Source organism: Lepus europaeus, chromosome 15 (genome assembly GCF_033115175.1).
Source record: "Lepus europaeus isolate LE1 chromosome 15, mLepTim1.pri, whole genome shotgun sequence".
Taxonomy (NCBI): Eukaryota; Metazoa; Chordata; class Mammalia; order Lagomorpha; family Leporidae; genus Lepus; species Lepus europaeus.
The window spans coordinates 61,744,766-61,766,501 of NC_084841.1; the positions used below are offsets into that span (position 1 = coordinate 61,744,766).

The 21,736-nt window shown below is 39.1% G+C and overlaps 1 protein-coding gene across 1 annotated transcript; it reads left to right on the forward strand.

The window, feature by feature from the left end:
- The first annotated feature begins 240 nt into the window (after positions 1 to 240).
- Positions 241 to 1,191, forward strand: LOC133774306 (olfactory receptor 2Y1B-like). The gene has a single exon (XM_062211947.1). The coding sequence runs from the start codon at positions 241 to 243 to the stop codon at positions 1,189 to 1,191; it is 951 nt and encodes a 316-aa protein (XP_062067931.1).
- Positions 1,192 to 21,736: the final 20,545 nt, after the last annotated feature.

Here is a 21,736-nt window from a genome sequence, read left to right on the forward strand (position 1 = left end):
ATTTAACAAAGAAGCAGCAGAACCATAGCTCAAAAGAAGGCCACATTACCTTGAACACATTGATCTCTACTTTATAAAAGAGTAACCGCAGAAGACTGGCCAGGACAGAACTATCTAGTAAAATTGAAAAGAAAACATGTGATTTAGGAGTGTTTAGGGAACATTGTGAAGTATGTTTTAATTCTTGTTCCTTATAGGAAGCATTAAATTGGCTTCTGTTATTTCAGCAGATGAAAAGTTATGGGAAGTTCCAACACGAGTTTCAGAGAAGATTTCATTTTGGTGGGATTCTCAGATTGGCCTCAACTGGAACTCATCCTTTTTGTCTGTATTTCAATTTTCTACTCTCTAACTCTCTTTGGCAACAGCACCATCATTGTTCTCTCCAAAATAGACTTTCGTCTGAACACACCCATGTACTTCTTTCTTTCCCACCTCTCCTTCCTGGACCTCTGCTATACCACCAGCACTGTGCCTCAACTTCTGATAAACCTTCACGGACTTGACCGGAATATTACCTATGGAGGTTGTGTGGCCCAGCTCTTCATATCTCTTGCCTTGGGGTCCACTGAGTGTGTACTGTTGGTAGTGATGGCCTTTGACCGCTATGCTGCTGTGTGTTGTCCACTCCAATATACAACCATTATGCATCCCCATTTATGCCAAATAATGGGTATTGCCTCCTGGGTGGGAGGCTTCATGAACTCTCTGATTCAGACAAGCCTCATGATGGCCATGCCTCTCTGTGGCCTCCATCACCTAAACCACTTTTTCTGTGAGATGCCTGTACTGCTAAAGTTGGCTTGTGAGGACATAAAAGAGACAGAGGCTAAGATGTTTGTGGCTCGAGCCATTATCTTGATTGTTCCTGTAGCACTAATTCTAGGCTCCTATGTACACATTTTTCAGGCAGTGCTGAAGGTCAAGTCAATGGCTGGATGCAAAAAGGCTTTTGGAACTTGTGGGTCCCACCTCTTGGTAGTTGTCCTCTTTTATGGATCAGCCATCTACACATACCTCCAGCCCATTCAAAGTTATTCTGAGAGTGAGGGAAAGTTTGTTGCTCTTTTCTATACTATAATAACTCCCATGCTTAATCCTCTGATTTATACGCTGAGGAACAGAGATGTGAAGGGAGCTCTGTGGAAGATACTAGGGAGAGGCAGAGCTTGGGGTAGGATTGAGAAGTAGGGCTTATAAAATTGTATGCAGTAACCCCAATATTTTGAAATTCATCCTATCCTTTGAAGTGCACCAGGTCAGTAGAATATAGTCCTTACTAAACACAAATGTTTTAATGCCTTTCACTTTGGGATGTTGGAATCAAGATGCTTTTTATTTGAATGTTTATAGTCACTGTGGAACAGAGAGATTTTATTGCATCATAACTTTCCAAAGAAATGTCATATGGATGAAGTTGTTGTATTGAGTCTACATAGGAAAAATGGTATGACATTCTAGGCCTTTCTGAGTGTGGTAGAAACTTAATTTGGAATGAAACTGCTTTTTGCATGATTTCCAACATGATGCCATATAGATGGCAGTCTTCTCAAATACAGAGAACAGGAGTTCAGCACCAATTTTCTAATTAACTGTGACTCTGGCCATCTCTCCCATATACCAGAGACCATTTGTAGGGTTCCTAGCAGTGCTTAAAATTGTATGGTACTTGGAGCAGGCAATAATATTTTAAATGTTAGTACTTCACGGATCATTGAGAATTCTAGACATGAATGGCATTTGTTACTTGAAGAAAAACTCAAATAGCAATGAATAAATGAAGGATCAACATGAATCAGCTTCACTGAGTCTCAGTTATGGTGCTTGGTGTTGCAGATTAGATATTTTCTTTGAACAATAAAAATACAACTTATAACTTTTGAATAAGTGTTATTTTTAGAGTTCAATTTTTTGAGAAATTAATAACCAAATGATTAGAATGTTTGTAAATATTTTTATTTCATTGTGAAATTTCATAAACTTTACTGAAAAGTCACTTTTACTAACTGTGCAATTGAATAAAAGATTATGTAAATAACTGATTGCAATATAAGAAATGTATTCATAAATATATTTTCTAGAAGCTGTCATTTAATTTCAAAGGATGCACTGTATTTCAAATTATCCAAATTTGGGAATCAGCTGTCCCATAAACAGACACTGAACCATGTCTACTGAATAATAATGTGTAGTATACTGCACTGCTGCCTGACAAACTCTAATAAAAGCTAGTAGAAAATACTAGTTAGTTAAAAATGTGTACTTATTCAGATTCATTAAATCCCCACTCCACCTATCAGTCTCTGGAGATTTTTATTGAGAAGATAACCCTCCCTAAATCTGTGTGGATTGCTGCTTATAAGAAGAGGCAGGTCAAATAATCCTTTCTGAACCTACTGTTCTTCAAATTATTTCAACTTAAAATAGTTAACATATCATCAATCATATTTTAAGTGGTGTATTCTTATCTCTTTCATTTTCAGGTCTGAGAATCTACTAGAAACATTAAATGCTGAGTTGATGGCCCATTAAGCCATTCTACAATCCCTGGAAAGAATTCATTTCTATAGATACTTGGATATCTTCCCAAGAGTTGATGTGACAGGTGTGAAGTTAGGCCTTTATAAAGTGTGAATAACCCAAAATTTAATAAATGCATCTGTTGGAAAAAAGAGAAACAAAGTTAATATTCATCAGTGTAAAAAACTAGTCTACATGCTGGAAGAGCAGTCAGCTAAGAATGTTCCTGGATTTTGACTTGAAGTGTCTTCAGTTTGCATGGAAGCAGACAGTGGCAATGGTACTGATCATCCAGAAACCAGTTGTGGACCACCCCAACCTCAGGAATATCCTAAGTTTCAGAAACAGAGAGAAATCAGTCATGGGCCATCAAAGTGAAAGCAAGAGGGCTTTACTAAAACAAATCACTGGCCAGCGCCATGGCTCAAAAGGCTAATCCTCCATCTGCGGCGCAGGCACACTAGGTTCTAGTCCTGGTCGGGGCACCGTAGTCTGTCCTGGTTGCTTCTCTATAAATCTATAGTCACAGCCACATTCTGATAGTAGTTATTCTGTGAGGTAGAGTAGACAGTGACAATGAGGAAAGCTATGTCAAAATGATGACAAGCTTATATATAAAATTTTAAGTCATTAGTAAGACTCTCTCCCTTTGTTTGGTTTAAAAATGGAGGTTCTGCCTCTTTACTGTGCCCATGGCAAAGTAAATCTAGCTATGAAATCATAATTTTAAAAATATTAGCCATTCCTTTTATAAGGTCTCAAGATCAAATTGTACATCCTGGAAAATTCTTCAGAATAGAATTATTTTCTTTGAAGAGAATAGAGAAATGAGGGAACAAGTCAGGATTCCCAGAGTGCTTACTCATAATAATGTAAAAATATCAAATGAAAACTTATTAATTCTAACCGTTAACTAACAACTTGAAAACATTTATGAAAAGGTCCAATGCCTTCTATAAATATATGGTTTTGGTATCAGAGCTATTGTGAATTCATAAAAAATACTTGCAGTGTTCCATCATGTTCAATATTTTGAAATAGCTTGACATGTATAGGGTCTCTCTCTCTCTCTCTCTCTCTCACTCTCTCTCTCTCTCTCTCTTATGCTCTCTTTCTCCCTCTTTTCTTTCTCCATCTCTTCCCTCCAGTCTGTCAGTCTGTCAGATTTCCCCGCCAATAAAACCTTTACCTTACTCTGTTGTTTGGTATGTTTTGTGACAGCCTTACAACAGGTTACTTCCAGGCTTTGACTATCATGAATAAAGATACTATGAACATTATTGTATATGGCTTTTTCATGAACATGTTTTTATTTCCTTTGGGTAAATATTCATGAGTAGTTTTGCATGATACCTTTCTAACTGGTGTAATGTGAAACCTCACTATGATTTTTATTTGCATTTTCCTGATGGCTAGAGATCCTGAGCATTTTTACATGTGTCTAGTGGTGATTTGTATTTCATCCTTTGAAAAATGCCTGTCTATTTTCTTTGCCCATTCTTAACTAGATTACTTATTTTGTTGTTGTTGAATTTCTCGAACTCATTATTTATCCTTAATATTAATATTTCATCAGATGCATAATTTCAAATACTTCCTCTAATTTTGTTTGTTGCCACATTATTTTGTTGAGTGTTACCTTTGCCATGCAGAATCTTCTTACCTTAATGTAACTGCATTTGTCAGTTTTTGTTTTTATTGCCTGCTCTTCAGCGGTCTTACTCAAGAAGTCTTTGCCTATGCCAATTTATTTCAGTGTTTCTCTTATGTTTTTCTCTAGTAATTTGATGGTTTCAGGTCTTACATTCCATTACGAGTTGGTTTTTGTATAGGTTATAAGGTGGGGGGTCTTATTTCATTCTTCTGCATGCAGAGAAAAAATTTTCCCTACACCATTTGTTGAAGATGGTTTCCATTCTCCAGGAAATTATTTTAACTCATTTGGCAAAGATTAGCTGCTTGTATATGCATGGATTAATTTCTGGGGTCTCTAGTTGGTTCCATTAGTCAGTGTCTATACTTGTGCTGTTGTGATTATAACTTCCCTATATAGTAAGTCTTGAAATATGATATTGTGATGTCTCCAGGTTCATTTTTGTTGTTTAGGATTGCTTTAGCTCTTGGGTGTCTTGTGTTTCCATATGAATTTTAGGGACACTGAGACCTTTGGAATTTTAATTAGCGTCACATTGGATCTGTAAATTGCTTTCTATAGTGTGGACATTTTGATGATATCAATTCTACCAAATCAAGAACATGGAAGATTTTCCATTTTTTCTGTCTTATTCTATTTCTTTCTTTTTAATTTACATTGTAGAGATCTTTCAGATCCTTGGTTGCTTTATACAAAGGATTTAAAATTTTTGTAGCTATTGTGGATGCTTTCGATCTTACAAGTTCTTTCTCAGCTATCGCATTGTCTATGTCTATAAAGGCTATTGATTTTTTTGTGTTAATTTTATAACTTGAAACTTTGCCAAACTCTCATATGAATTCCAGTATTCTCTTAAGGGAGTCTTTTTGTTTCCCTGTGTATAGAATCATGCCATATGCAAACTGGGATAACTTGAATTGATTCTGTCCAGATTGTACATGTTTGATTTTTTTCTTGCCTAATGGGTCTGGCTAAAACACCCTCAAACATATTGAATAGGAATGGTGAGAGTGGTTGTGTTCAGGTATGTGACTTCTACACTCAATTTGCTTAAGGTTTTTATAATGAAAGGATGTCCTGCCAGTTCATTTCGCAGCTGCTCCTCTTCCAAACCAGCTCTCTGCTGTGGCCTGGGAAAGCAGTGGAAGGTGGCCCAAGTCCTTGGGCCCCTGCACCCACATGAGAGACCTGGAGGAGGTTCCTGGCACCTGCTTCGGATCAGTGCAGCTCTGGCCATTGTGGCCAGCTGGAGGGTGAACCAGCAGATGGAGGACCTCTCTCTCTGTCTCTACCTCTCTCTGTAACTCTGTCTTTCAAATAAATAAAATAAATCTTATAAAAAAAGGATGCTCTATTTCATCAAGTGCCTTCTTCAAATCCATTGAGGAAACCATTTGATTTTATTCATCAACTTGTTAATGTAATATATCACATTTATTGATTTGATATGTTGAATCATCCCTGCCTACCAGGGATAAATGTGACTTGTTCTAGGTGGATGATATTTTTTGGATGTGCTATTTAATACATTTAGCTAGTATATTGTTGATGACTTTTGTATCCATCTTCACCAGGGATATTGGCTTTAGTTAGCTTTCTTTCTTGTGCTTTTTTTCTGGTTTTGAATTAAAGTAATTCTGGCCTTATATAAAGAGTTTGGGAAGATTCCCTCCTTTTCAATTGTTTTTTTCTACTTTTATTTACTAAATATAAATTTCCAAAGTACAGCTTTTGGATTACAGTGGCTTCCCCCCCATAACTCCCTCCCACCCGCAACCCTCCCATCTCCAGTTCCCTCTCCCATCCCATTGATATCGATTCATTTTCAATTATCTTCGTATACATATGATCAATTTGGTATATATTAAGTAAAGATTTCAACAGTTTGCATCCACACTGAAACAAAAGTGTAAAGTACTGTTTGACTACTAGTTATAGCATTAATTCACATTATATAACACAATAAGGACAGAGATCCTACATGAGGAGTAAGTGCACAGTGACTCCTGTTGTTGATTTAACAATTGACACTCTTGTTTATGGCATCAGTAATCACCCTAGACTCTTGTCATGAGTTACCAAGGCTGTGGAAGCCTCTTGAGTTCGCTAACTCTGATGTAATTTAGACAAGGCCATATTCAAAGTGGAAGTTATTACTATTTTATTCCTTTTAGTATTTTTGTTGTTGTTTTTGTTGCTAAGTGAAATGGACACTATGAGAGACAATGACAGCATCAGCCCTTGTCTGGACTGTTGAGGAACAACTTACTATTTTATACCTTTTAGTATTTTTGTTGTTGTGGTTGTTGTTGTTGTTGCTCTGTTTGTTCTACATAAGACCACTGGTTGAACTCTGTAATCAATGCACAATCATTCTTAGGGGTTTAAAATTAACAGAAAAGTGATCTCTGTTAAACATAGGAGTGGGAATAAGAGAGGGAGGAGATATATAGGTTGGCACATGATCACTCGGACTTACCTCCAATGGTGGAACTAGAAATGTGCCAGGGGATTTCAACTCAATCTTATCAAGGAGGCAGGTACCAATGCCAGCGCACTTGGTAAAGTGATAAGTATAAATACACAATCGATCAAAAAGATAGGGTAGGTGTCGAAGAGATTTCACAAATAAGACCAGTGTAAGCAAATAATGAAGGATAGAATTAAAAGGGAGAGAATGATCCTGCGGGGGAAGCAGGACACACAGTAGATTCATAGAATGGCAAATGCCCAAAACAGCACTCCTGCCTCAGAATCAACCCTTGGGACATTCAGATCTAGCTAAAAGTTCCATGAGAGTCTCACAGGCATGGAAAGCCATGACACGGTGGCAAAAACCAATCTAAATGAAAGACCCTGGTGAACAAGACCCCAGCAGAAGGAACAGGCCATCAAGGAGAGAGGCGCCTTTCTTTGAAGGGAGGAAGGAACCTCCACTGTGACATGGCCTTGACTAAACAAGTTCAGAATCGGTGAACTCAAGGGACTTCCATAGCCTAGACAGCTCATAGCAAGAGTCTTGGGTGATTGCTGATGTCATAAATAAGAGTGTCAATTGTTAAATCAACAACGGGAGTCACTGGGTACATGCTCCCCATGTAGGATCTCTGTCCTTAATGTGTTTTACTATGAAACTTAAAAACACTACTAGTCGAACAATACCCTATACCTTGTGCAGTTGTGTGAATGCAGCCTGTTGAAATTCTTGCTTAGTATATACTAAGTTGATCTTCTGTATATGAAGGTAATTGAAAATGAAACTTGATAAAGGGCAGGATGGGAGAGGGAGAGGGGAAGGCCACAGGAGGGAGGGAGGTTGGGGGGAAAGCCACAACAATACAAAAGTTGCACTTTGTTGGCCGGCGCCGTGGCTCAACAGGCTAATCCTCCGCCTTGCGGCGCCGGCACACCAGGTTCTAGTCCTGGTCGGGGCACCGATCCTGTCCCGGTTGCCCCTCTTCCAGGCCAGCTCTCTGCTGTGGCCAGGGAGTGCAGTGGAGGATGGCCCAAGTGTTTGGGCTCTGCACCCCATGGGAGACCAGGATAAGCACCTGGCTCCTGCCATCGGAACAGCGCGGTGCGCCGGCCGAAACGTGCTACTGCGGCGGCCATTGGAGGGTGAACCAATGGCAAAAGGAAGACCTTTCTCTCTGTCTCGCTCTCACTGTCCACTCTGCCTGTCAAAAAAAATTAAAAAAAAAAGTTGCACTTTATAAATTCACACTTATGAAATAAAAAATAAAAAAAAGAACTAAAAAAAAAAGTGGAAGTTCTTTCCTCCCTTCAGAGAAAAGTATCTCCTTTGATGGCCTGTTTGTTCCACTGGGATCTCACTCACATAGATCTTTCATTTAGGTCTTTTTTTTTTTTGCCAGAGTATCTTGGCTTTCCATGCCTAAAATACTCTCATGGGCTCTTCAGGCAGATCCGAATATCCAGGACATCTGCCATTTTATGAGTCTGCTGTGTATCTCGCTTCCCATGTTGGATCATTCTTTCCTTTTTTTTATTTTTTATTTAAACTTTTATTTAATGAATATAAATTCCCAAAGTACAGCTTATGGGTTACAATGGCTTCTCCCTCCCAAAACTTCCCTCCCACCCACAACCCTCCCCTTTCCCGCTCCCTCTCCCCTTCCAATCACATCATGATTCATTTTCAATTCTCTTTATATACAGAAGATCAGTTTAGTATATATTAGGTAACAATTTCAACAGTTTGCCCCCATATAGCAACACAAAGTGAAAAAAAATACTGTTTGAGTACTAGTTATAGCATTAAATAAGAGTGTACAGCACATTAAAGAAAGAGATCCTACATAATATTTTTTAAAAAAATTAATTAATTTTCTATGCAATTTCCAATTTAACACCAGCTTTTTTTTTCCAATTATTTTTATATAGAGAAGATCGATTCAGTATATAATTAGTAAAGATCTCATCAGTTTGTACCCACACAGAAACACAAAGTGTAAAAATACTGTTTCAGTACTAGTTATAGCATCACTGCACATTAGACAACACAAAAAGGACAGATACAACATAGGATGTAAGTACACAGTGACTCCTGTTGCTGACTTAACAATTTGACACTCCTGTTCATGGCATCAGTAATCTCCCTAGGCTCTAGTCATGAGTTGCCAGGGCTATGGAAGCCTTTAGAATTCGCTGACTTTGATCTTATTACGATAGGGTCATAGTCAAAGTGGAAGTTCTCTCCTCCCTTCAGAGAAAGGTACCTCCTTCTTTGATGGCCCCGTTCTTTCCACTGGGATCTCACTCCCAGAGACCTTTCATTTAGGTCTTCTTCTTTTTTTTTTTCTTTTCCATGGTATCTTGGCTTTCCATGCCTACAATACTCTCATGGGCCCTTCAGCCAGATCCGAATGCCTTAAGGGCTGATCCTGAGGCCAGAGTGTTGTTTAGGACATCTCCCATTCTATGAATCTGCTGTGTATCCCACTTCCCATGTTGGATCTTTCTCTCCCTTTTTGATTCTATCAGTTAGTATTAGCAGACACTTGTCTTGTTTGTGTGATCCCTTTGATTCTTAGACCTATCAGAGCCATCAAATGTGAACTGAAATTGATCACTTGGACTAGTGAGATGGCATTGGTACATGCCACCTTGATGGGATTGTATTGGAATCCCCTGGCACATTTCTAACTCCATCATTTGGGGCAAGTCCGATTGAGCATGTCCCAAATTGTACATCTCCTCCCTCTCTTTTTCCACTCTGAAATTTAACAGGGATCACTTTTCAGTTAAAATTTAAACACCTAAGAATAATTGTGTGTTAATTACAGAGTTCAACTGCTAGTACTAGAACAACAACAATAAAAACAACAACAAATACTAAAAAGGATAAAGTATTACATTCTGCATCTAGAGTCAGGACAAGAGCTGGTCAGGTCATTGTTTCTTATAGTGTCCATTTCACTTAACAGGTTTCCCCTTGGTGCTCAGTTGTCGCCGATCAGGGAAAACAAATGAAATTTGTCTCTTTGGGACTGGCTTAATTCACTCAGCATGATGTTTTCCAGATTCCTCCATCTTTTTGCAAATGACTGGGTTTCATTGTTCCTTACTGCTGTATAGTATTCTATGGAGTACATGTCCCATAATTTCTTTATCCAGTCTACTGTTGATGGGCATTTGGGTTGGTTCCAGGTCTTAGCTATTGTGAATTGAGCTGCAATAAACATTAATGTGCAGATGGCTTTTTTATTTGCCAAATTAATTTCCTTTGGGTAAATTCCAAGAAGTGGGATGGATGGGTTGTATGGTAGGGTTATATTCAGGTTTCTGAGGAATCTCCAGACTGACTTCCATAGTGGCTTAACCAGTTTTCATTCCCACCAACAGTGGGTTAGTGTCCCTTTTTCCCCACATCCTCTTCAGCATCTATTGTTGGTAGATTTCTGAATGTGAGCCATTCTCACCGGGGTGAGGTGAAACCTCATTGTGGTTTTGATTTGCATTTCTCTGATTGCTAGTGATCTTGAACATTTTTTCATGTGTCTGTTGGCCATTTGGATTTCCTCTTTTAAAAAATGTCTATTGAGATCCTTTTCCCATCTCTTAAGTGGGTTGTTTGTTCTGTTGTTGTGGATTTTCTTGATTTCTTTGTAGATTCTGGTTATCAACCCTTTATCTGTAGTATAGTTTGCAAATATTTTTTCTCATTCTGTCGGTTGCCTGACTGTTTCTTTTGAAGTACAGAAACTTCTAAATTTGATGCAATCCCAAATGTTAATTTTGGTTTTGACTGCCTGTGCTGCTGGAGTATTTTCCAAGAAGTCTTTGCCTGTGACTATATCTTACAGGGTTTCTCCAATGCTCTCTAATAATTTGATGGTGTCAGGTCATAGATTTAAATCTTTAATATATGTTGAGTGAATTTTTGTGTAAGGTGAAAGGTAGGGGTCTTGCTTCAAGTTTCTGCATGTGGAAATCCAATTTTCCCAGCACCATTTATTGAATAGACTGTCCTTATTCCAGGGATTAGTTTTGGTTCTTTGATAAATATAAGTTGGCTGTAGATGTTTGGATTGATTTCTGGTGTTTCTATTCTGTTCCATTGGTCTATCCATCTGTTGCTGTTCCAGTACCATGCTGTTTTGATAACAACTGCCCTGTAGTATGTCCTGAAATCTGGTATTGTGATGCCTCCGGCTTTGTTTTTGTTGTACAAGATTGCTTTGGCTATTCGAGGTCTTCTGTGTCTCCATATGAATTTCAGCATCATTTTTTCCAGATCTGCGAAGAAGGTCTTTGGTATCTTGATTGGTATTGCATTGAATGTATAAATTGCTTTTGGGAGAATAGACATTTTGAAGATATTGGTTCTTCCAATCCATGAGCATGGAAGATTTCTCCATTTTTTGGTATCCTCTTCTATTTCTTTCTGTAAGGTTTTGTAGTTTTCATCGTAGAGATCTTTAACATCCTTGGTTAAGTTTATGCCAAGGTATTTGATTGGTTTTTAGCTGTTGTGAATGGGTTGATCTTAGAAGTTCTTCCTCAGCCGTGGCATTGCCTGTGTATACAAAGGCTGTTGATTTTTGTGCATTGATTTTATATCCTGCTACTTTGCCAAATTCTTCCATGAGTTCCAGTAGTTTCTTAGTAGAGTTCTTTGGGTCCCCAAAATAAAGAATCATATCATCTGCAAAGAGGGATAGTTTGAGTTCTTCCTTCCCAATTTGTATCCCTTTAATTTCTTTTTCTTGCCTAATAGCTCTGGCTAAAACTTCCAGAACTATATTGAATAGCAGTGGTGAGACTGGGCATCCCTATCTGGTACCAGATCTCAGCGGAAATGCTTCCAACTTTTCCCCATTCAATAGGATGTTGGCCGTTGGTTTTTCATATATTATTTTGATTGTATTGAGGAATGTTCCTTCCATACCCAGTTTGCTTAGAGTTTTCATCATGAAAGGGTGTTGTATTTTATCAAATGCTTTCTCTGCGTCTATTGAGAGAATCATATGGTTTTTCTTCTGCAGGCTGTTAATGTAGTGTATTACGTTGATTGTTTTGTGAACATTGAACCATCCCTGCATACCAGGGATAAATCCCAATTGGTCTTGGTGGATGATATTTCTGATGTGTTGTTGCAATCTATTGGCCAGAATTTTGTTAAGGATTTTTGCATCTATGTTCATCAGGGATATTGGTCTATAGTTCTCTTTCAATGCTGCATCTTTTTCCGGCTTAGGAATTAAGGTGATGCTGGCTTCATAGAAAGAATTTGGGAGGATTCCCTCTTTTTCGATTGTTTTGAATAGTTTGAGAAGAATTGGAGTTGTTAGTTCTTCTCTAAATGTCTGGTAGAACTCAGCAGTGAATCCATCTGGTCCTGGGCTTTACTTTGTTGGGAGGGCCTTTATTACTGTTTCAGTTTCTGTGTCAGTTATGGTCTGTTTAGGTTTTCTATGTCTTCCTGGCTCAATTTAGGTAGGTTGTATGTGTCCAAGAATCTGTCCATTTCTGATAGATTTCCCTGTTTGCTGGCATACAAGTCCTTGTAGTAATTTCTGATGATTCTTTTTATTTCTGTGGTGTCTGTTGTTACGTTTCCTTTTTCATCTCTGATCCTATTGATTTGGGTCTTTTCTCTTCTTGTTTTAGTTAGTTGGGCCAATGGGTTGTCAATTTTGTTTATTTTTTCAAAAAACCAGCTCCTCGTTTGGCTGATTTTTTGTAATGTTTTTTTGGATTCAATCCTGTTGATTTCTTCTTTGATTTTAATTATTTCTCTTCTCCTACTGGGTTTGGGTTTGGTTTGCTGCAGATTTTCTAATCCTTGAGATGACTTGAAAGCTCATCTATTTGGTGCCTTTCCAATTTCTTGATGTAGGCACCTATTGATATAAACTTTCCTCTTAACAGTGCTTTTGTTGTATCCCAGAGGTTTTGGAATGTTGTGCTGTTATCCTCATTTACTTCCAGAAAATTTTTGATTTCTCTTTTAATTTCTTCTCTGTCCCATTTTTCATTCAGGAGCATGTTGTTCAATCTCCATGTGTTTGCATGTGCTCTAGGGATTCCCGAGTTGCTAATTTCCAATTTCATTCCTTTGTGGTCTGAGAAGCTTCATGGTATGATTCTAATTCTTTTGAATTTGCTGAGACTTGCTTTATGGCCTAGTATGTGGTCAATCCTAGAGAAGGTTCCATGTACTTCTGAGAAGAATGTGAAGTCCTTAGATGTAGGATGAAATGTTCTGTAGATATCTGTTAGGTCCATTTGGGCTATAGTGTCATTTAAATCTACTGTCTCCTTGTTGATCTTCTGTCCTGTTGATCTGTCTATCTCTGAGAGTGGAGTATTGAAGTCCCCCAGTACTATTGTATTGGGGTCTAAGTCTCCCTTTAAGTCCCTTAACAAGTCTTTTAAATAAGCTGGTGCCCTGTAATTAGGTGCATATACATTGATAATTGTTATATCTTCCTGTTGAATGGATCCCTTAATCATTAAATAGTGCCCCTCTTTGTCTCTCCTAACAGTTTTTGTGGTAAAGTTTATGTTGTCCGATATTAAGATGGCTACGCCCGCTGTTTTTTCATTTATGTTGGCATGATATATATTTCTCCAGCCTTTCACTTTCAGTTTGTATGCATCATTGTTGGAAAGATGAGTTTCTTGTAAGCAGCAAAAAGATGGGTTTTGTTCCTTAACCCAATCAGCCAATCGGTGTCTTTTAACTGGACAGTTCCAGCCATTAACATTCAATGTGACTATTGAGAAGGAGTAACTTTGCCCTGTCATTTGCCAAAGATTTTTTTCTAATATATGGTTTGAGACTCCTGTGATCTTTTGCTGTGAGGTTTCCTTCCTTTATCTTCTTTCATATTGGTGACCATGTTTCTGTGTTTCTGCGTGTATCACATCTTTAAGCATCTTTTGCAGGGCTGGAGGAGTGGCGACAAATTCTTTCAAGTTCTGTTTGCTGTCAAAGGTCTTTATTTCACCTTCATTCACAAATGAGAGCTTTGCAGGATATGATATTCTGGGCTAGCAGTTTTTCTCTCTTATTACCTGGGCTATATCTCGCCATTCCCTCCTTGCTTGTAAGGTTTCTGATGAGAAGTCTGCTGTGAGTCTAATTGGGGATCCTCTGAGAGTAATCTGGCGTTTCTCTCTTACACTTTTTAGGATCTTTTCTTTGTGTTTCACTGTGGTGAGTTTGATTACGACGTGTCGTGTTGAGGATCTCTTTTGATCATGTTTATTAGGGGTTCTATGAGTTTCCTGTACTAGGATTTCTCTGTCCTTCTCCAAACCTGCGAAATTTTCTGATAGTATCTCAGTGAAAATGCCTTCTAATCCTTTCTCCCTCTCCATGCCTTCAGGAACTCCAAGAACCCGAATGTTGGGTTTTTTAATAGTATCCTGTATATTCCTGACAGTATTTTTTAGATTTCTGATTTCTTCTTCTTTTCTTTGATTGGACTGTTTCCTTTCCTGTTCTCTGTCTTCTAATTCTGATATTCTCTCTTCTGCTTCACCCATTCTGTTTTTAAGGCTCTCTAATGTGTTTGTCATTTGATCTATTGAGTTCATTTCATTGTGTGTTTTTTTTTTTTGACAGGCAGAGTGGACAGTGAGAGAGAGAGAGAGACAGAGAGAAAGGTCTTCCTTTGCCGTTGGTTCACCCTCTAATGGCCGCCGCGGTAGCGCGCTGCGGCCGGCGCACCGCGCTGTTCCAATGGCAGGAGCCAGGTGCTTATCCTGGTCTCCCATGGGGTGCAGAGCCCAAACACTTGGGCCATCCTCCACTGCACTCCCTAGCCACAGCAGAGAGCTGGTCTGGAAGAGGGGCAACCGGGACAGGATCGGTGCCCCGACCGGGACTAGAACCCGGTGTGCCGGCGCCGCAAGGCGGAGGATTAGCCTGTTGAGCCACGGCGCCGGCCTCATTGTGGTTTTTTGTCAGTATCACAGTTTCCTGTTCTACTAGTTGTTTCATTTCATTTTGATTCCTCCTTAATATTTCATTTTCACGAGAGAGATTTTCTCTCTTGTCCATTAAGGATTTCTGTAGTTCAAGAATTTGTTTTTGAGAACTTCTTAATGTTCTTATCAATTTTTTGAGATCCACTTCTTGCATTTCCTCTATCTCTTCATCTTCATAATCTTGGATTGGGTTATCTTTTTCATTTGGGGGCATCATAGTGTCTCCCTTGCTCTTGTTACCTCGGTTTCTACGTTTATTGTTTGGCATGTTGGAGATGATTTATGGTTTTTTTTTTTTTTGACTGTGGTGTTTTTTCTCGTTATACTATGCCTCAAAGTGGGCTGTCTGCTTTGATGGATCCTTAGGGGCTGTGATGGGTGTGGCCAGAGAGCTCCTCTTGATTCTTCAGGTTTAAGCTCTGCAAAAAGTGACTCACCCAGATTGTTCTCTCTCTTGCTCCTTGCTGGATTGCTCTCTCTCTCTCTCTTTTTTTTTTTTTTTTGACTCAGTTGGGAAGTTATTCGGCACAGGTGAGTAAAATTGAGGGTAGTTGAAATCTGACCTCTGTGAGTATTCGTTTGATCTACCCCTTCCGTTCGTTCCTGCGCTGGTGAGATTCTGCAGCTCGTCTCCCGCGGTTGGGTTTCCACGCGGTGGGCTCCCTGTAGGTCCTCTGTGTCACATCCACTAGATCCGGAAGCATTTCCTCTGCAGTTTTTTTCTTGAATCTTTTCCTGAGGCTACAGTAATTCCACTTTTATGAAACTTTATTTTCCCAAACTACGGCGCATGTCCTCATTATCCGCCATCTTGGCTCCGCCCCCTCTAGAATTTCTTAAGTTGTTCATTTCTAGCTTCATTCCACAGTGGTCAGATAAGATATGTGGTAATATTTCATTTTCTTAAATTGGTTGAGATTTCCTTTACGGCCTAGCATATGATCAATCTTAGAGATAGTTCCGTGTACTGATAAAAACAATGTATATTCTACAGCTGTGGAGTGAAATGTTCTGTTTATAACAACTAGGTCCATTTGGTCAATGATGCAGATGAGTTTCATTATTTCTTCTAGTTAATCTATCTGTTGATCAAAATGGAGTGTTGAAGTCCCTGTTTGTTATTGTATTGGATACTAGTTTCCCTTTAGATCTGTTAGCTTTTTTAAAATGGCCAGATACTCAAACATTGGATGCAAATACACTTACTATGATCACATCTCCCTGTTGAATAGTTTATTCTTTAATCATTACATCATTTCCTTCCCTGTCTGCTTTAACACTTTTTGTGTTAAAGTCTATTTTGTCTCGTATTAGGTTAGCAACCCCTGCTGTGTTTTGTTTCTTTCCATAAGCCTGCAATATGTTTTTCCATCCTTTCACTTTCACCCTGCATGTATCTTTGTTGGCAAGATGTGTTTCTTTAAGGCAGCAAATAGTATTTTTAAATACTTAAATTATTCACAGTCCCTTTCTGAGCTAGCATTCAGTGATAGCCATGCACCTCCTGTTGAAAATTTTCAGAAGGAAATTATACTTTTAGATTCTTCCTCATCTTTGTAAATTCTTCCTTATATTCAGCACAATTAATTCTCCCACAAACTTTAATGCATCTTCTCTTTATTTTTCCTTTGGTATCACTAGGAAAATTTAATTACCTTTCCCACACAGAAACACTTAAAATATTAAGGCCACAATACTTTTTAATTTTGTGATGTACTTTGTTTAAGATTTATTCACACAGATACACACACACACACACACAGTGAGAGAGATCATCCATCCAGTGGTTCACTCTACAGATATCTGCAATGGTCAAGACCAGGCAATGATGAAGTCAGGAACAAGGAGCTTTATCTGGATCTCTCACGTGGGTGGCAGGGGCCCAAGTCTTAGGTCATCTTCCACTGCTTTCCAAGGTGCATTAGTGTGGGTGATCCCATGAGGTTGCCTGCCTAGCCCCTGCAGTTAACCTGACTGCCAGCGGGCAGTGGGAGCCCCAGGCACATTTCTCTCCACCCCTGCCTTCTGCCAATCAAGTAAATCTGCTCCTGGGTGTGGCCCAGGCACACGTGGAGAGCTACCCTGGCTACCCTCCAATCAAGATGATTGGAGAGGCATATTGGTGCTAGTGTTTTTTCTGTGCTATATTTAGTGTTCCCCTGAGTTAGGTACACCCTTTCTGCCTGACCTTTAAAAGTGTATGTAGCTGTAAATAAAGATGGGCATGTATATAAAGAGAATTGGAAATGAAAAAAAAAAAACAAACCTGGTGTTAAATTGGAAGTGGCATAGAAAATTAATTTTTTAAAAAAAATATTATGTAGGATCTCTGTCTTTAATGTGCTGTACATTGTTATTTAATGCTATAACTAGTACTCAAACAGTATTTTTTTTTTCATTTCGTGTTGCTATATGGGGGCAAACTGTTGAAATATTTACCTAATATATACTAAACTGATCTTCTGTATATAAAGAGAATTGAAAATGAATCTTGATGTGAATAGAAGGGGAGAGGGAGCGGGAGAGGGGAGGGTTGAGGGTGGGAGGGTAGTTATGGGAGGGGGGAAGCCATTGTAACCCATAAGCTGTACTTTGTAAATTTGTATTCATTAAATAAAAGTTTAATAAATGAAAAAAAAAAGATGGGCATGTTCACCAAAACTTGTCTCCAGTGCTTCTTGAGGGAAGAACACTGTTGCTCTGCTCTCCTTGACAGTGTGGCTATGTAGAACAAGCCTCACATTAGCAGGGAGAGAGATAGGAAGTGGAGAAGACAGGACATGAACCGATACCCATAAGGGATGCTGGTGTCTCAGGTGGTAGCTTTGCCTGATATAACACAATCCTGGTCCATGTGGTATCATTTTTGCATAAACATAATGAACATATTTTAGCATATGTTTCTATGAAGTATTTTTTTAATTGTGATGAAAAAGTTACATAAATTTTAAATACCCAGTTCACTAATCTTTTTTTTTTTTTTTGACAGGCAGAGTGGACAGTGAGAGAGAGAGAGACAGAGAGAAAGGTCTTCCTTTTGCCGTTGGTTCACCCTCCAATGGCCGCCTCGGTAGCGCGCTGCGGCCAGCGCACCGCGCTGTTCCGATGGCAGGAGCCAGGTGCTTCTCCTGGTCTCCCATGGGGTGCAGGACCCAAGGACTTGGGCCATCCTCCACTGCACTCCCTAGCCACAGCAGAGAGCTGGCCTGGAAGAGGGGCAACCGGGACAGGATCGGTGCCCCGACCGGGACTAGAACCCGGTGTGCCGGCGCCGCAAGGCGGAGGATTAGCCTAGTGAGCCGCGGCGCTAATCTTTTTTTTTTTATTTTTTTGACTGGCAAAGTTAGACAGTGAGACAGAGAGAGACAGAAAGATCTTCCTTCCATTGGTTCACCCCCCAAGTGGCTGCTACGGCCTGCGTGCTGTGCCAATCCAAAGCCAGGAGCCAGGTACTTCCTCCTGGTCTTTCATGAGGGTGCAGGGCCCAAGGACCTGGGCCATCATCCACTGCACTCCTGGGCTACAGCAGAGAGCTGGACTGGAAGAGGAGCAAGTTGGACAGAATCCGTTGTCCTGACCGGGACTAGAACCCGAGGTGCTGGCGCCCCAGAAGAGGATTAGCCTAGTGAACTGCAGCACCAGCCCAAAGTTCACTAAATCTTAAATACACCATACAAATTGCACAATCATTTTTGAATAACAGCTAGCTATAATCTCTCAATTCTGCCCATAGGAACTTCAAAAAAAATTATAGCATCTTCTTTCATACTTTTTGTGGAACTTAGATTGACAATATAATTGTAAGAAGTGCATTAATCAAGTGAAACATATGGATTATAATCATTTAATTGTTGATATGATATCAACAAAAAATTACAAGGGATTTACTTTATGCTTCAATAACTGGTGTAGAAAATAAAGATTCCACATTTTCTAAAAAGAATTTCTTGTGCTTTTTTTTTAACTTTTATTTAATGAATATAAATTTCCAAAGTACAGCTTATGGATTACAATGGTTTCCCCCCCATAACTTCCCTCCCACCCACTTTTGTGCTTTTGAAATCTATTTTATCTTATATTTTATTTCCTAATGATGAGTGATGACATTTATTTTATCTTTAATTTTTTACAAACTTCTCAACATCAAATTTTACTTTTTTTAAAAAAGATTTATCTCTTTGGGGCTTCTTTTTTTTTCCCAGAGTGTCTTGGCTTTCCATGCCTAAAATACTCTCATGGGCTCTTGAGCCAGATCTGAATGTCTTAAGGGCTAATTCTGAGGCCAGAGTGTTATTTAGGACATGTGGAAAGAACAGGACCATCAAATAAGGAGGTACCTTTCTCTGAAGGGAGGAGAGAACTTCCACTTTGACTATGACCCTATCGGAATAAGATCGAAGTCGGCGAACCCTAAAGGTTTCCATAGCCTTGGCAACTCATGACTAGAGCCTAGGGAGATTACTGACGCCATAAACAAGAGTGTCAAATTGTTAAATCAACAACAGGAGTCACTGTGTACTTACGTCTCATGCGGGATCTGTCCTTAAGGTGTTTTCCAACGTGAATTAATGCTATAACTAGTACTAAAATGGTATTTTTACACTTTGTGTTTCTGTGTGGGTGCAAACTGATGAAATCTTTGCTTAGTATATACTGAACTGATCTTCTGTATATAAAGATAATTGAAAAGGAAAAAAAAAAAACAACCTGGTGTTAAATTGGAAATTGCATAGAAAATTAATCAATTTTTTTAAAAAAAATATCATGTAGGATCTCTGTCCTTAATGTGCTGTACATTGTGATTTAATGCTATAACTAGTACTCCAACAGTATTTTTCATTTTGTGTTGCTATGTGGGTGCAAACTGTTGAAATCTTTACTTAATATATACTAAACTGATCTTCTGTATATAAAGAGAATTGAAAACGAATCTTGATGTTAATGGAATGGGAGAGGGAGTGGGAAAGGGGAGGGTTGTGGGTGGGAGGGAAGTTATGGGGGGCAGAAGCCATTGTAATCCATAAGCTGTACTTTGGATATTTATATTCATTAAATAAAAGTTTTAAAAAATTTTAAAAAAGATTTATTTATCTGAAAGTCAGAGTTACACAGAGAGAGAGAAGGAGAGGCAGAGGTCTTTCACCTACTGATTCACTCCCCAGTTGGCTGCAATGACCGGAGCTGCACCGATCTGAAGCCAGGAGCCAGGAGCTTATTCCAGGTTTCTTTTTTTTCTTTCTTTCTTTCTTTTTTTTTTTTTTGAGAAAGGTCTTCCTTTGCCGTTGGTTCACCCTCCAATGGCCGCCGCGCTGATCTGAAGGCAGGAGCCAGGTGCTTCTCCTGGTCTCCCATGGGGTGCAGGGCCCAAGCACTTGGGCCATCTTCCACTGCACTCCTGGGCCATAGCAGAGCTGGCCTGGAAGAGGGGCAACTGGGACAGAATCCGGCGCCCCGACCGGGACTAGAACCTGATGTGCCAGCGCTGCTAGGCGGAGGATTAGCCTATTGAGCCGCGGCGCCAGCGTCGGGTTTCTCATGCAAGTGCAGGGGCCCAAGGATTTGGGCCATCCTCTACTGCTCTCCCAGGCCACAGGAGAGAGATGGATCAGAAGCAGAGCAGCCAGGACTTGAAGCAGCTCCTATACAGGATGCTGGCACTGCAGGTAGTGGCTTTACCCACTATGCCACAGTGCCAGTCCCAGCAAAGTGTTTTAAAAAGATAGTATATACAGGTAAAATAAAATAATCTATAGTATCTAAACCCAAATCAGATATAATGGACTTTAAATTAGTGTAAAAGAGATGAAGAATGATATTATATATTATTAAAGGGATAAATCCAACAATATGATGTCAGCATCACAATTACATATATACTCAACATAACATAATAAAAATAAACAAAGCAAATATTATTATACTTAAAGGGAAAGAGAGACTATAATACAATAATTTGGAGGACTTCAAGTTCCTCTTATCATCAATGGACTGATCACTCTTTGAGAAAATCAACAAAGAAACACTTGAGTTGAACCATACTCTAGGGAAAATGAATCTGACACTTCAGAACAGTCCATTCAACAGCTATAGAATATACATTCTTCTCATCACCATGTGGAATATTTTCCAAGATATACCAGATTATTCCACAAATGGAGTCTTGGCAAATTTAAATAATTGGAATCGTATTTTTTCAGACCACAAAAAATAAAACAAGAGGTTAGTATTCTGGTGCAGTGTTAAGCCTCCACTGGTGATGTCATTATCATAATGGAGCACCAGTTTGAGTTCAGGCTGCTCCACTTCTAATCCAGTTCCCTTTTGGTTATCCTGGGAAACTATAGTGGGTAACACAAAAATTTGTACCCCAGCTTCCCACAAGGGAGATCCTAATGGTATTCCAGATTTTTGACTAGGCCTCACTCATCCCTGGCTTATTGTGGGCAATTTGCAATTGAACCAGTTGATCTAATCTCTCTCTCTCTCTCTCTCTCTCTCTCTCTCTCTCTCTATTTCTATAACTCTGCCCTTTAAATAGATATTTTTAAAACCCTAGAAATTAACAACAAACAATCCAGAAAACATTACAAATACCTGAAAAATTAAACAGCATGCTATGAATGACCAACGGATCATTGAAAAACTTTAAAAGGAAATAAAAATTTTCTTGAAACAAATGAAAATAAAAGTACAACATATCAGAATCTGTGGGATACAGCAGAAGCAATCTGAAGAAGGAAGTTGGTAGAAGCAAATACCCTTGCCACCCACAAAGAGACCCAGGTGGCGATCATTTTTCAGGCTTTTGTGAGCGGCCTTGCTCCATCCATTATGGCCTTTTGAGGAATGGAATGAACCATCAGAAGAAAGGTGTGTGTTTCTCTCTCTTTTCTCATAGTCAGTCTGCCTTTCAAATGAAAAAATAATTTTTAACGAGAGTAGCACTTTCATACACAATAATATTCTTTATTTTAGGTTAGTTTTTTTTTTTTAATTTATTTGAGAAGTAGAGTTACGGACAGAGAGAAAGGTTTTCCATCCACTGGTTCAATCTCCAAATGACTGAAGTGGCCAGAGCTGGGTCAATCTGAAGTCAGGAGC